This window comes from Netta rufina (genome assembly GCF_964035555.1).
Source record: "Netta rufina genome assembly, chromosome: 7".
NCBI lineage: Eukaryota > Metazoa > Chordata > Aves > Anseriformes > Anatidae > Netta > Netta rufina.
Genome location: NC_140130.1, coordinates 12,295,773 through 12,310,755, shown reverse-complemented (window position 1 = coordinate 12,310,755; position 14,983 = coordinate 12,295,773). Strand labels below are relative to the sequence as shown.

The following is a 14,983-nucleotide window of genomic DNA, read 5'->3' as shown; positions in this document are numbered from 1 at the left end:
GTAAGTTTGAAACAATACATAGAGTTTAAAAAAAAAAACAAAACAAAACAAAACACATTTGTGGGGAGCAAAGATTATGTGATATGAACAGGTAAATAGGAGGGGGCTTTAAACATCCTTCTTTGAAGGAAATGAAATATATACTTTTTTTTTTTCTGAAGCTCTTCAGCTCCCCTACATTTTGTTGTATTTTTTAATTTTCATGTTGATTGTCTGTGTATTGAAGATAAAATATCGGCGATTTCCTTTCTATTTTTTCCTATTCCTCCTGAGATGAGGAGGGAGATGGATGTTGGAATTAATTTGAGATTGCATTATCACCACAGCAGGCGAGGTGGAGGAGTGTAAAGCCATCAGAATAAGTTGACTGTGCATTTTAAATACAAATTCTGTATAGGATGTGCAACCATAACTCTTATTTCAATCAATGGCAGTAATGTGACTATGTCCAAAGCCAGACTACTATACGTGCTCTTTCTTGTCAGACAATCTAACTGTGTCTTGAGAGGACATTGCAGCTAAAAGTGTTTCTTCATTGATTTGTACTGATAGCAAGGGCTTACTTTTTTTGCCAGGAATATCATTTTGAATTAAGGGAAGTTTGTTAGCTGTGGTTTAGTCCAGGATTCCATCTTATCTTGTTTTCTTAATGAAAATGCTGAATTTGAAATGCAGTTTTAAAATACAAAGCTTTTGAAACGATGTCTAAAAGCAAACACCTTTTTTATTAAAAAGCACAAAAACACAGAAGGATAACGACTGCTCAGAATTGTTCATCTCTGCTCAAATTCTGGAAACACAAGAAAGCTTTTTAAATGAACAAAAGTGCAACTGTTTATAACAACCATACTGTTATATTCAGCTGTCTTCTGTCTCTGATGTGTTCAGCTGGCATCTGTATAAAGAAGATTTGATGTAATTATTCTTGGTTATAAGATCAGGATCAATCTTTCCAGGCAAACATCATTGAAAATATGATGCCCGTTACTTTACAGTGAGGAATTCTTAGCTTGATTCATCAAACCACAGAAGGAAGGTGCTACAGCTCTGCAATTCTTGGACCAGTTGGCAGTTAATGCAACTTCCATCTGAGTGGTACTTACTGTAGATGTGCTGTAAATATGTTGAAGTTGATTTAGGATTTGCATTCTAAATCCACTGTAATGCTTTACTGGGATACTTTTTAAAATAAATGATACAAAGATACTTTTTAAAAATAAATGATCACTGCAGGGGCATAACTTAATTGTTACCTATTAACTGTCCCTAACAGAGTTCTGGAAAATTCAATGAATAACTAAGTCAGTGAGGATATAGAAATTCGATCTGTACAGTCATGGTGCCCAGATCTCTACAGCCAACTGCAAGAAGAACTAAAAACCAACATAAAATTCTACTACTGTCTTCTTTCTGCCCACCTTATATCACAGAAGTGCTCTGTACTGTGTGTATGTGTATGTACATAAAAGTACAGCTATATCAAAAAACTGACAAAACTGACTTCAGGAGCATCACTGCAGAATGCTCAAGTCTCTCCTCAAGAGGTTTGTTCTCCACCAGCAGTGTGTCTTACTTTGTTAAATGATTTATTGATAGTCAGGCAAGGACCGAAGAGGACTGAGTGTTATAAGATGATGGGCAGGATAGATATCCAAGTTATTTGTTGTTGTTTAATTTATGCCCAAAATGTTTATCTAGGAGCATATTTTGCATTAGTGGCAACTAGATTTAAGATACTAAAACTATAATATTTCCTCTAACTTTTTTGTTTTTTTTTGTTGCCTTTTTAGTTGTTTCATTTATGTCACACATGAAACTAAAGAATCACAGGATGATTAAACTCAAGTCTTGCGATTCCTTAGTCCATCCTGCTGTTCTAAGGGATCCTGAACTACATACCTGTTCCTTCCTACATGCTTCTTTAACATTTCCAGTGCTGGAGAAACTACAGCCATGTAATTCCAGAGGTTCATTGGTCTTGCAAGAAAATTTGTGTGTTGTGTTTTTCTGGAATTATTTTGTTGCATTGTTTTTAGTTTTATTCGCTTTTGTAGTGGTGAAAAAAATACAGCTTTCGTCTTTGCAGCAGTGTTATTCCGGTGGGCTACTTCAATCTTCTGTAGATTAAACATCCCCATTTTATCAACCTCTCTGTGTACCTCATGTATCTAGCTCCTTGGCTGGTTGGTTTATTAATTAATTTTCTTTTCCTCTCTTTAGTGGTGGCTGTAACAGTGTCCAAAACTGGGCCCAGTATTTCAGCCGAGGCCTTAGCTATGCTGAATTGAGTCAATAAATTTCTTCACATCTGGTGTGGAAAAAGGATGAGGTATTTGGCAATAGCATGTGCAACAGCTTTGTCGACTTAAGGTTATATCCCACTAGATACTTACCATCAAAAATGTCCATAAGTGGGGTTCCTGGAGCAATGGGAATATTTGATGCGGTCTCACTGATGATATTGAGGAGTGACTTGACTTCTGATTCTAGATGCTCCACTGTTTTCATTACCTTCTAATGAAAACGAGGGAGGCAAATGGAAAAGGGGGTAGTCAGAGGGTCAAGTGGAAAGAATCTTACCAAATGTGTTAGTGCAAGAGCAAATCTACTGTCCCGTTCCACTAATAGCTAATTTCATTTATATTGTGCGTTGCAGTTTTAAGTATTTCTTACGTTATACTGTCCTCTAGTGGCACAAAGTACTAGAATTTGGTTTTGCAAGACTTAAGTTGTAGCACCTCTGTCACCCATAATTTGACTTCTTAGAATGAGCTTTGTATGAATTCAGTTTTAATTCTTTCTTATTTCTCAGCCACCATCATATCCACAAAAAAAAATCTTCGGGGAGGATGAGAGGAGCTGATGGGGTGGAAAGAAGGGGGTTAAGGCTAGAGCTGGAGGAAGTTAACATGGCCATTTGAGAACCAACAGAATGTGGTTTGGCAGCTACCCAGCTGGGAATAGTTAGCACTGGACGCATATCTTGTGGATGTTTAAGACGCTGGGGAAAAACATGTAAACATTTCAGCTTTCCTATAATCCCAGTGACAGTTCATTTATTGTCCTGAGTGTCTGCAGAAATGAGCAGAAACTCCTTTGTCAAGCTTTGTCATCTGCAAAATTCACATCTTGTCTTGAATCTTGTCTTACAGAATCAAGAAGGGTCAGTGGTTAGCAACATGGTTCCTCTTTATTTTGTTTTGTCAAAAGGCTGAGGCAGAGGTCTAGTATAGTCCAGGAACCAACGCAATAGTTCTTACCTCTTCAATAATATCCAAGCGTTCATGGATTGTATCATGTTCGTGACACCAGCTTTCTCTTCCTAAAGTTCCAGGTAACACATCGACAGGTTCTGCATCAGCTGGAAAAACAGCCACAGTTAAATTAACCAGGACTTTTTAGTAACAGTACTTACCTTTCTGACTTGTGTAGTTGTATTTGACATGCTAAAGATTGTGTTGGTTTTTGTTTGTTTGTTTGTTTGTTTTTTAAAGAAAATGGGTTCTGTGCCAGGTAGAAATTGCCCGGTAAATACAGGTGTACCCAACTGCTGTTAATGTCTTGTGGTGATGCATACATTGTCAAAGTTGTTTGGAACAACCTGTTTTCATTTGACCTTTTATTTGTTTGTTGCCTTTGTTTCACACAACCTGTTTTTCTTTCCTGTATAGAGTAAGTTTATAGACTCAGCTCTGTCTCTACAAGTATAAACCCTAAGTGTTGGGAAGATCTCGTTTACATATCAGTTCCTCTTAGACTTTCTTCAGAAACAACTGGCATGGTAAAACTTTGATGAGCAGCTGAGTTTGTCCACTTACGTCCAGAATGGGTCCAAGCTGGTGATTCCATTGTGGCAGAAGCTTGCCTGTAACAGTCTAATGTTACAATACAAGGGGAAACAAATGTGTGTACAGCTAGTGCCATTTGCTGACCAAGTCACTCATTTACAATACTGTATACAAAATCACACATCTCTAACAGTTACCTGCGTTTATCTCTCAGTAGTCATGACTTCTTGCTCTTTGATCATCTAATTCTGCTGGCTGTATGCCATAAAAGGGCTTTAATGGAGCCAATTTCTCTTCTTAGCTTTTGTGCAACATTCAGTAACTTTTGGTTTTAATACATATGGAACAGTGACAGTATTTGAAAACCCACTGGAGCGATAGCATAATTTGCATGATGTTGTTAAGTTCTATTCTTACATGAGCCCCAAAGAGGCTGTAACAATGTGCAGGCAGCAGCAACTCATTCTGTTGTTACTTGCTTGTAATGGAGAAAAAACAGAGGAAACTGTGAGCTTGTGTTATAACAAACACTTAAAAACAGAAGAGGAGGAACTAGTACTGTCTCTGGTACTGTTGTGTGAGAGCCATGATTTGGATCTGACACAGGACTTCATCACAAGTCTGTGCCAAGAATTTTGGAGGTATGTATCACAAGATAGCAAACATGTTTGTAAGAACTGTAGCCATTGCAGTCTGATAGGATGAGAGGTGTACTGTGGGCTGGAGTCCTTGAGGGCAGGGAGGAGGACAGGAGTAAAGTGTGACTTTATGTACTACGTGTGCTATTATTTAAAAATTTGTTTGGCACAGTTCTAGAAAGAATTTTTGATTGTTTATTTGTAGCAAGATTTTTTGTTGTTGTTTTTTGTTTTTTTTTTTGCATGCACCAGGAGGTGGTGCTGTTAGGACAAAAACACGAAGATGTAATCTGCTTGTTTAATACTTAGAAAAGACTTGAAATATGTCATGTAATTCAAAGATAGCTGCATTGCAGCTGCCTTTTTTTTTTTTTTTTTCCCTTTTTTGTGTTTTGGGAGTGTTGTTACTTTATAACTTAGTAGTCAAGTGAACCATCCTGTTTCTAGAAAATTTTACTTACTTGCATTTTTTTTTGTTGTTGTTTTGTTTTGTTTTTCCATCACAGTTGGAATGATATGGGAATGCTGAAATTTTAGGTCAGAATTGTATGTTACAAAGCAATGGCCACTCTTTCTATACAAACCCTGGCTGTTCTGGTAATAGGACAATAACAAGCTCTGTTTTACTGTCGGAGATTAATACAATTTCTGCCTTTCCAATATTCCCAGCCTTAGCTTTCAGTATCAAGCCTGATAGCCTTATGCTGAACTGCTGCCCATCGTGTCATAGGGAGGACCTTGAATCACAAGGTTGAGTGGGAAGTTTGGGTAAGGGCCAGCACTGGTTGTATTCATTTGTTTAAGGAGTTTGTGGCTGGCCGTAAGTTACATGCCAGGCTTGTTTAGTTTTTCCCTAGAAATGGAAAATACATGAGAGTCACTGTTGGCTAGCGCGAGTCAGTGTTGACCACTCTTTTTCTCTGACCATGCATCTTATATCATACTGGTCCTTGAAAGAAAAGCCAGAGCTCTGCCTTTGGAGAAGCAAAAGTCACTGTTTGTCCTGCCCAACTCTGAGCCAGAGGCTTTCTGACCTTTCCAAACTGGCACAGTGAGCATGCCTGTTGGCACTGTGCAGGGACTCCTTTTACCTTTTTCCTGACGCAGGACCTGAAATCTTATAAGCAACTTTTTGAAGCAGAGACAATATGATGATCTTACCCAAAATGTCACTTTATTCCTTGCCTTAGCTTAGCCCTTTTGTGTGAAAGAGTTTTCTGTACTACACAAACTGCAACATCATGTTAGTGAGGCCTGACTTCTACTCAAAGCAGTGTACGTAGGAGGAGAGGTTCAGTACGGTGTATGATTGATATATTCAAAGCAGGACATGCTGGGATAGGTATATAAAGCCGGTTTAAGGCTGTTGCATCTCACAGTGGGGTTCACAAAACACTGTACAGTTTTGTGTATGCGTGTACACCGAGAGAACTCAGGAAAGAAGCTGCCGTGAAATGCAGGTCTTGGTGTAGTGCTTGGTACTTCACTGAGGTTCATTCCTCTCCTCTGGTGCAGAAAGAGACGGCTTTCTGGCAGTGAGGGTGCATTGCTGCTTTATACACTACAGTGGGCTTGGTGAAGGAGGAAGAAATGTCTCATCCTGGTTTGATAGGGCGTCTTAGCAGAACCCCAGAACTGATGCTGTGACTGAGAAAAACCTGACAGATGGTCTAGGCCTCAGTGTCTCAGGAAACATCTGAAAGCAGTTGTGAATGAGTGATAAGAGTTAGGAGGACATCTGTTTTGAAACCAAAGAAACCAAAATGTTTCTAGTTCCCAGATTGCATGACATGGAGCTCTCTGGGGGCAGACCCAGAAGAAAACCTGTCAGTGAGGGCCTGCATCTCCCTGTCTGGTCAGTGACTTTCATACAGGAGCAGAGGTGCCCCGGTGCCTGTGGTTGCCCCCTCACTGCTGCACCAGAACAGGGCGCTTTGGGAGGGAGGGGGTGATTGCTGCCACTGGCTGGGCAGCCACTGCTTTGGTCAGTGTAGTTTCTAGTTTTATTCTGTTTTCAGAGCTTTGGCCTGAGGCTTTGGCTGCTAGAAACCTGATTATTACCTTGTTAACCCACAGCCTTTATCTGTGGGATGGGTGGTTCACAGGACACATCCGGTCCCTTGAAAATATGGCATGCAACTGGGTCACTATGGTCAGGCAGTTCATCCTAAGCAACAATTTTCATGCGCTCAAAGAGAATCACATGCTGCTTATGAGTGTTGCCCTTCTCTGTATTGCAACTGGTGAAAGAAAATGACACGGTCTGACTTCGGTGCTGACCACCTCTGGCAGCATCTTTACCAATATAATAATAGCAGCCATCTTGTAAAAGAAGCAAAGAATGGAAGGCTGCAGGCCATCTAAACAAAACAGTAATGGCCTGTTAGGGTACCTCCTTCTCCTTACTGTCTTGCTGCTGAAGAAACATTTTACAAACATTAGTTAGACTTCTTCCTTGCCGACGGGTCAAAGCACGTGCGCAACCCAACAACACTGTTATGGTCAATTTTAAAGCTAACAACTTTTAAAGCTAAACTTTTCATTGTATGCTGTATAAAATACGTATTTAAGATGTGTGGTTATTTCAATTTCTGGAAGCCGAAGCAAGTACACATGCTTATAGAACAAACATGGCATTTCGGGCTGTTTTCTCAGAGACATATTTCCATGTCCTGAATATATCTTTTGAAACTTAATGGATTACTTTGGACAGATATTTGTTGTAATATTTCAGTATTTAAGAGAGAATGTTACCTTTCAGTTAAGTCCTCATCTGGAAATTTCCACTTGATGCTTCCTGCAAGTGATATGCTTCATTCAATTCTTAAAGTCCACACTACTTAATACATAGGTGGCTATTTTACAGCCAGAGTAAGGGCTCACTCATCCAAGATAGCAAAATGACCCCTACTTTATACGACAATTACATTTTTGTTATTTATGCTACCCATCATCTACAAATTTTGACATGCTTTGTGCCTTGTGCCTTTTCTCCTCTGATTAAGTCCTCCATGCTAGGTTAATGGTGCCCATAGAAGCTGGGTAGTTCTCCTGCCCTGCACTGTCATACAGTCAGAAACCAGCAGATGAAGCAGAGAAATTGAGAATCTCTGAGTTAGATTTAAGGGTATCAGGAGATACAAGTGCTTTTGTGTCTAGAAGTTTAAGCAGGACCTCCTTACACAAGAAGTCTCCTATTGGGTGGAAGCAGGTGAAGCAGCTGTGTCATTTCCTCTTGTGTGTGTGAACTTCTACATATAATAGTTACCTACCAGGATCTGAATTCTAGATATACACATACACCTGCTGTTCCACTAAATATAAAAGTGCATATACAAAGGCTGAATAGGTTTATTATTTGTTTTATAGATCTGTCTAGGTATACAGATATGTGTCTCTTTGTCCTTGTATTGTGCAAATATATAGAAATACGCACATATTGTTGAGGTTAGTGTCAAGATTCAGAGGGTGATGTTAACTTTCCCTTTACTAATAAAAGTTGTTACAGGATAGCTTTTGTGCTCCCCTCTATCTAGTCCCAGGCCATTAGCGCTACATATAAGAAAACTCTTGTCCCCATACCTGCATCACAAAGACACCTGATAAGAAAATAAATAAATAGATAAAACATTACATGGTTGAAAGCTACACCAATTCAGGCTAAGAAGTACATTTTTAAAAGCCAATGAATCTGTTTAGCAATTGAAGTGCCTTCTGCATTACTTGTACTAAGTATCCTACCTAATGATGCATTAGAGGTCAAACCAAAGTTGCAGGCTTGCTGTAGAAATTACTGGGTTGGGTTCTTTGGGCTGTTATGGAGAAGGTCAAGCTAAGTGATCGTAATGTTCCCTTTTGGTCTTAAATTCTATAAAATCCATTTTGCATCATGCTATGACCAGTGTGGTTTTGAAAGTTAACTGAGAGTTCATGTTGTGCTCAGTAGGGAGAGAGATGTAAAACAAAGTGGACCACAAGCCAAATGAAAGACAAATGAGTCTGAAACAGGAACCAGATGGCAAATAAAGAAACCTGAAATCACGTGATAGATGAAAGCAAACAAAAGAGAATATTGTTAACTGTTGAAGAAAACATACTATGGTCTGTGTTCTTGTTTTTACTACCTTAGGTTTAGCAGTATTTTTTCATTTCTGTAGCATATATCATGAAGTGGTGAGATAGTTTTTTAAGGAGAAAATGAAGGTGATAGTAATGGATTTATGTTCCAATAGTAAAAAATTCATCAACTTGAGTATATTTGGTGTATAACATTACCATTTGGTGAAGAATACAATGGACCTCTGAAGGGATCTGCTGATCCTTGCTTAAATTATTCCTTATCTAAATATAGCGTTGGACTCAACTTTAAAGTGCGTATATAAATTTAAAATGTTAGTTCAAGAAATCACACAGTTTACAAAAATGGTGAATATAACTTGTAGCTGAGTACAGAAAAAGTTCAGTTGCAAATATCTATCAGTACTTGGTGCTTTCAGACCCAAGTCCATTTTAACACAAGACTGTTAGTCATATTTAATTTGGGGGACTAATTCCAATTATGTCAACCCTTAATTAGATATGGAAGTAGTGGATTAACTTGCTGTGCCACTTAGTAGTTTCATTACCGCCAATGTGCCCAAATTCATTTTAAGTTGTATTATATATAATATAATCTGTAATAAATTTTATTGTTAGGGTGCCAAAGATTAATTGATCTGGATAGAATGTGTTGTATTGGAAATGCTGGTTGTCTTCAAGCTCTTACATGCTTGGGAGCTTATCTGTAATTGGACATAGAAGATCTTAAAGGCTGTGATAGTAAAACACTGCCTAATGCTTAGCTGTAATTTAGACACTTTTGAGCTCCTTCCTAGAGATTAAGCTACATGCTTAAAAATAAAGGGTGTCTTGTTTTTAGTGATTGCAATAAAGACTGAAAAAAAAAAAAGTAAAAAATAATTTCTTAGCTTCTTTTATTTGGTCATACGCTGCTATGCTACACTCTGGAGGCAACTGCTGGATTTTGTTTCTTTGCTTATATATATATACACAAAAATGTGTGTTTGTATGTGTATGTGTACACACACCTTTATTAGGCTGTAGCTTTTATGGCAGAACCACACTGAAAATTCCATGCAGTGCAAACATGGGGAATATCTATAATAGGAGATGGAAGGTAGGCATGGAATATTGGACAGGCAATTGAAAATAGAAAGCTCTTCTGGAATGGATTATTATTATTTTTTTTAATCTTTTCAACAGTGTACGAAGTTTCAATCCCTCATTAGGGATTAAGCTGTAATCTATACATTCACTGTATACCTGTGTACTTAAACCTCTTTCTGAGTACCAAGTCTTCGGAAGAATCCAAAAATGGTATGAAATCCAAGGGATTCTTCTGATATCAAATATTCATGAGCCTCTTATAATAATGGAACATTCTGAAATAAGTCTCTTCCATGAAAATAATTATTTTTAATATTGAATTTGGAAACTGAATAGCCATATCAAAAGTCAGATTCCAAACTTGCAGGTTTATACTTTGTTTATCAAGATATAGAACATGCCACTATGTATGTTATTTCAGATCCTAGATCAGTTATGGTTAAATTTAATTCTTTTTTCCCTGAAAGAAAAGTACCAAAAAGGAAATACCATGCATAGTGGTATATATTGCATTGGTGAAGATGGTCAGGATATTAGCCTACCACTTTTCTAACCTGTCTGCCTATCAACTTACATGTGAAGTGTCATGTTGTGACTTCTTCTGGTCCTGACGTGCCTCACTTACGTGTGTGAAATACTCAAAATGAGAGGTGGGAATTGGCAGAAATCATAGCTGGTTAGGAGATGGCTGCCATGTATTTCTGTATGAAACTATTTCCTTTGGATGAAGTTCTTGCTATCATGATTCTCATTTCACACGGGATCTTCAGCTCTCACTTGCACAGCAGTGGAGATTGAGAGTATACAAAGCCAGGGATAACCGTGTTCTATCAGTGCATGCTCTTTGTTTCAGGAACAGCAAAATCAGCTATGCCTGTTTGCCAGAAGCAAAAGTACTACTTGAAAAACTACTTCTCTTCTGTGTTACTGTACTAGTGATTGTAAGAAACACTTAAGTTTTGTGTATTTTTATTTAAAGGAAGGAAGATAACAATAAAAAGTTCCCATGCTATTTTGGAATATGTTTCCAACATGCTGATCTTTTGAACAAGCAGCCAGGGAATATCTTCTTGTGCTTGCTGATGCAATGGAAAATGACTACAGGAAATCAGAGTGAAAAGAGAAGTGAGCCTATGTAATTTGCAGGTAGGTTACTCTTAATTCATTCTGTAGCATAGGAGAGGCTACCCCAATGTTTTGGGTCGCAAACAAACGTCTGCCTTTATTATGCATTATTTATGTATGTATATATGTCTGTTTTGGAAATTAAGATGAAGTGTTAGATGTGAATAGCTAGCAGCCACATAGGATATACCTGTGTATGGAGAAGAGTATGAGCTGTTTTAGGAAGAAGAGGAGCTGTGTTGAAGCATATGTTAAGAATGTAAGTTATGTAAAATGAGTGAGCTTAAGTCCCGTTTGAGAATGGAGTAGGTGAGATATGTGAATATTTGATGCTACCATAAATATCAAGATGACTAATTGGTATCTGGGGATAAAGAGTTCTTCAAATATACGAGGATGTGGCTTTTGGTCTGTGTGTAGTAATAGGAGCTATGATCATGGGGAGCGAGGTGTGAGGTGAGCCTGCAACTTATTAGTCAGCTCTGTGGCTGTGTAGTTTGCATATGAGTAAGTTATGGCAGCAGAAAGAAATATGATAGTACAATGAAAGACAATCCTTGTAGTTTTGTCCAAATATGTAAAATAAAAATAAAAAAATCCTAGGAATATGACCAAGGCTGTGTTCTCCTGTGGCAAACAGTTCACGTGTACTGCAACAGCTCAAGAAGTAGAATAGTGGTAGATACACAAGCATACCAGATCCCAGCATTCGTGGCCAAGACCAACAACTGACTCACCCAGAGCAGATCAGCTGGATTTATAAATACAGATGGTGCAGATGATCAGCAGGAGTCCTGTATTTCCAGACCCCTGGCTTCCTTGGAGTTTGATAATAACCTTTGATTTACACATGGAGTCCAGATAACTCAATAAATACCTTTTTAACTAAATATAACAAAACATAGGGTTTTGCAGATAAGTAAAAATCTGTATAAGGGCTCACTTCTACACTGAACCCCTATATTCAGGTGCCTCGTGTTCTCAAGAAACACATCTACATCTGGGCACACTTTGTGACAAACGTTTTCTTCTTCCTTGTTGCAGCCCAGAGATGGGTGTTTACAAAGACTTATCTTTGAATTGGAGATGGTAATGGCTGTAGTTTTCCATAAGTACGGAAAATACAAGTGATGTGGGGTATAGATTAAACTATCAGTGGTTTATTAATAAATATATATATACACACATAAGTCTGATTTCAGATGGTACCTGTCATAAGTTTTACTGTGGATTTAGTTACAAAATACAGTAGTTTAATCTCTTAGAGCCAAAATACTCGCTATGAGAAAGCAAGCAGTCAATTCTGGGGAAAAAATAGCCTGTTCTGAAGGTGTATATTCTTTTTTTCTCTGAAGTTTCTAGTCATTAGTCAACCTCGGATTGCTGTATATCTCCTTTACAACAGCCATTTTCACTCCAGAAAATGCCAGATGTTCTCAAAAGTCATACTATGTTAGCTGAATGAAGAAAAAACATTATATTTAGTTTACTTACAGTTAAAACCAAATGGATTTCTGCTGTTTAAAAACAAATCACACCACAGTGTGGAGTATTGAGCAGCAGTGCCTCCCCTGAAGCTCTCCTGTTGCTCTCCCCAATAGCATGCTCAGTACTCAGTTTGCTCATCTAAATGGAGCACGTCATGGGGCTCAGCCTGTTTACCTGATTGTCAAATAATTGTTTACCCAAGGACTCCAGGTCACCTCTCCACCAGGCATAAACACATGGGAAAAGACTGTGCTGTTGGAGTGTTGCACCCTCACAACAATTTGCCCAGAGCTTGTTGTAAGAATGCAAGCATGTTTAAATGGGGCAGGCATCAAATGGTCCAGTACCTCTGGCTATGTTAAATGCTATGTTTGAGCAGCAGCAGCACCCTATAAACTAACCTACCAACAACAGCAAGGAATGAAAAGTTGCAGCCATTAACTCAGTGTGTGTGATTAATCCAAAAGGGCACCCATGCTAGCCCCTCATCTTGAGTTGTTTGAAGTCTGAGCTCTGTGAATATGAAATTGTTTCTACTAACGGCTGAATTAAAACATAAACTGTACTTTAGCCATCCTCAAAGCATTTTTAAGAGGAACTGTTGCCAAACAGAACAGGAAAAAACAATGGATGAATCATGGGGGTGGTGGAGAGCGGTCAGGGGAAGTATCTGTAATGAAATCAAAAGTCAGATTCGCCATCTCAAAGGTAGCAAAGGTAGAACAGGGATGCTGGCTGTCAGCCAGTCAGGATACTCACCTGGCTGTGACAGACACAAGTTCAAATCCTTCCTCAGTGTGACTTGAAGAAAAGTGACTTGAAGAAAATGGTCCAGGGCCAGCATGGACCATAGATTCCCACCTCCCAAGAAAATATCCCCTTTCTGCCTCTCTTTGGTAACAGCTGTTCTGAGATGGGGTTCTCTTTTCTTTTTCTTTTTTTTTTTTCTTTTTTTTTTTTTTCCAATCTTCTCCATCTTACACAAAATACTCTGGTGGGACAGTGAAAATGATTCCTTAACTGAGTAGTTACCACCTGGCATAACACTGGGTAGTCGTCTCCGCTGCAGTTGATATTCAAATACTATTTTATTTGGCTAAGTTTTACCTAAGCTTGCTAATGATTTCAGCTTAGACCAAATGACATTCTTTGGGAATAAACAAAACCAGTTTTCTAGCAGTTTTCATGGGGTGAAAACAAGTCGGAGTGCCCTTGCTGGGACTGATAGTTCAGTTCATCACTGTTAAATGTTATAAAACCAGCTGCGTGGGAAGGAAACAGGGCAAGGAAGGGTGACTGGGGCTTTGGGGAAAAGGGACTAACAGTTTTTTGGGAAATGTTTTGACTGTAATGGAAACTCACTACCCTGCCATGAAATACAAACATTGTATGTTGTCAAGAAGTCTGAGCAGAGGGAAAATGATGAGGGGCCTCAGCTAGCAGAAAACACATAATACAAACAGGCTGCATAGCCAGGTTTGTGGTAACACAGGGACTATAAACCTTGTACTAGCTAAACAGAATAGCTTTCAGTCACACCATCAGCTGCAATATGATTACAGGTTAGCCTAGTGCCAGACCTGCTGTTAATGAAAGTAAAATTTAGATGCCAGTTTATCAGAAGTTGTCTGTTTATACTTATTCCTAAGGTATTTGAAGGAGGTGATGTTTGTCTCAGAAATCTCAGGAATAAGTAATACAGAGCAGTAGAAAAAAAAATACAGTACTGTTAACAGCAGTTCTATAAAGAAGGGTTTGTAGAAAGGAAAACGTTTCTCTATTCACCTTGAACTTTGATCTCATTTTTGAGTGGATTAGTGTGCATGCTATTAAGGCTCCAAAGCAGTAATTGTGGAGTTGCAGGGCACTGGATGCAGCACATGAATGTGGCTGTAATTTTCTCAAAATACAGTGATAGTCTCCCATGAGTAGTGAAAAATTTCTAACAGTGCAGTATGCCTTCAGGATGGACTTGAGTAGCGCAACACTGGAGGTTTTTTTCTGTTAAAAAACAATATTCCCACAGAATTCTGACACATACCTGTGTCACCTTCATATAAAACCCATAGTGGTGGCAATTCCATATCTCCCCCACCCACCCCATGCAAAGGCTTTCACCATGCCACGGTTTCTGCTTGAGAAGCTTGGAATCACTCACCTAAAAGATCCTGCTCCTGCAGCACTGCAATAAACGCCAGCGCCCAGATGAAAAGCATGGTTTCAAAGCCTCCACACTCTGTCGTAGTCCTGGTGGAGAGCACGGCAGGCTCCCTCCCCGGCTCTACATAGACTCCTCTGTCCGTCCTGCTGTTCGTGCTGATGTTTAGCCAGAGCTAGGAGGAAATACAGTCAGGCTGAGCCAAGATTCTTAGGCTGTGCTTTTTCTCTTCCCTCCTTCTAAAAAACACCCTTCCAGCTCCACAAAAAGTCCACTTACCCAGGCAAGCTGGCAGTGGTCCAAGCTGCCCAAAGTTTTTACCTTTATTTATTTATGCAGCCTACAACTGGAATGTGCTGAAGAGCTTTGAATCCTGTAAATGCAGCAAATGGGGCTAGAGAAGAAGTGAGAGAAGAGGAAGGGGTTTTGGGTGTTTCTTTCCCTAGGGCGGGGAAAGCAGGAATACTGGAAAACACGGTATCTTTAGGGTTGTGAAAACACAGTGGTTTTTTTCATTATGTGTTCCTTTTTAAGACTGCAGAAAAACCTCTTTTGGGCAGGTAAAAGTCCTGCTGGCTGGAGTGTGGCAGCACTGTGGGAGGCAGTAACTGTTTGTGGTG

The 14,983-nt window shown here is 39.0% G+C and overlaps 1 protein-coding gene across 2 annotated transcripts; it reads right to left on the bottom strand.

Annotated features, from left to right (window-relative positions):
- Positions 1-706: 706 nt before the first annotated feature.
- Positions 707-14,758, bottom strand: PLAC9 (placenta associated 9). 2 transcript variants are annotated; one of them, XM_084289785.1, is made up of 5 exons: positions 14,685-14,758; positions 14,364-14,538; positions 3,261-3,361; positions 2,394-2,514; positions 707-895 (listed from the first exon to the last, which is right to left on the bottom strand). In XM_084289785.1, the coding sequence occupies exons 2-5, from the start codon at positions 14,419-14,421 to the stop codon at positions 885-887; spliced, it is 291 nt and encodes a 96-aa protein (XP_084145911.1). In that variant the 5' UTR covers positions 14,422-14,538; positions 14,685-14,758; the 3' UTR covers positions 707-884. The 2 variants fall into 2 exon arrangements, with proteins under 2 accessions (XP_084145911.1, XP_084145910.1); XM_084289784.1 differs by having other exon boundaries at positions 14,643-14,734.
- Positions 14,759-14,983: the final 225 nt, after the last annotated feature.

Bases quoted from the DNA above. Each gene is read 5' to 3' on its own strand.
- PLAC9 (XM_084289785.1), bottom strand. From the start codon at position 14,421: ATGCTTTTCATCTGGGCGCTGGCGTTTATTGCAGTGCTGCAGGAGCAG. The intron at 3,362-14,363 runs GTGAGTGATTCC...CTGTTTTTCCAG, and splicing joins GCAGGAGCAGGATCTTTTAG to CTGATGCAGAACCTGTCGAT. The intron at 2,515-3,260 runs GTAAGAACTATT...CGTTTTCATTAG, and splicing joins GCTTGGATATTATTGAAGAG to AAGGTAATGAAAACAGTGGA.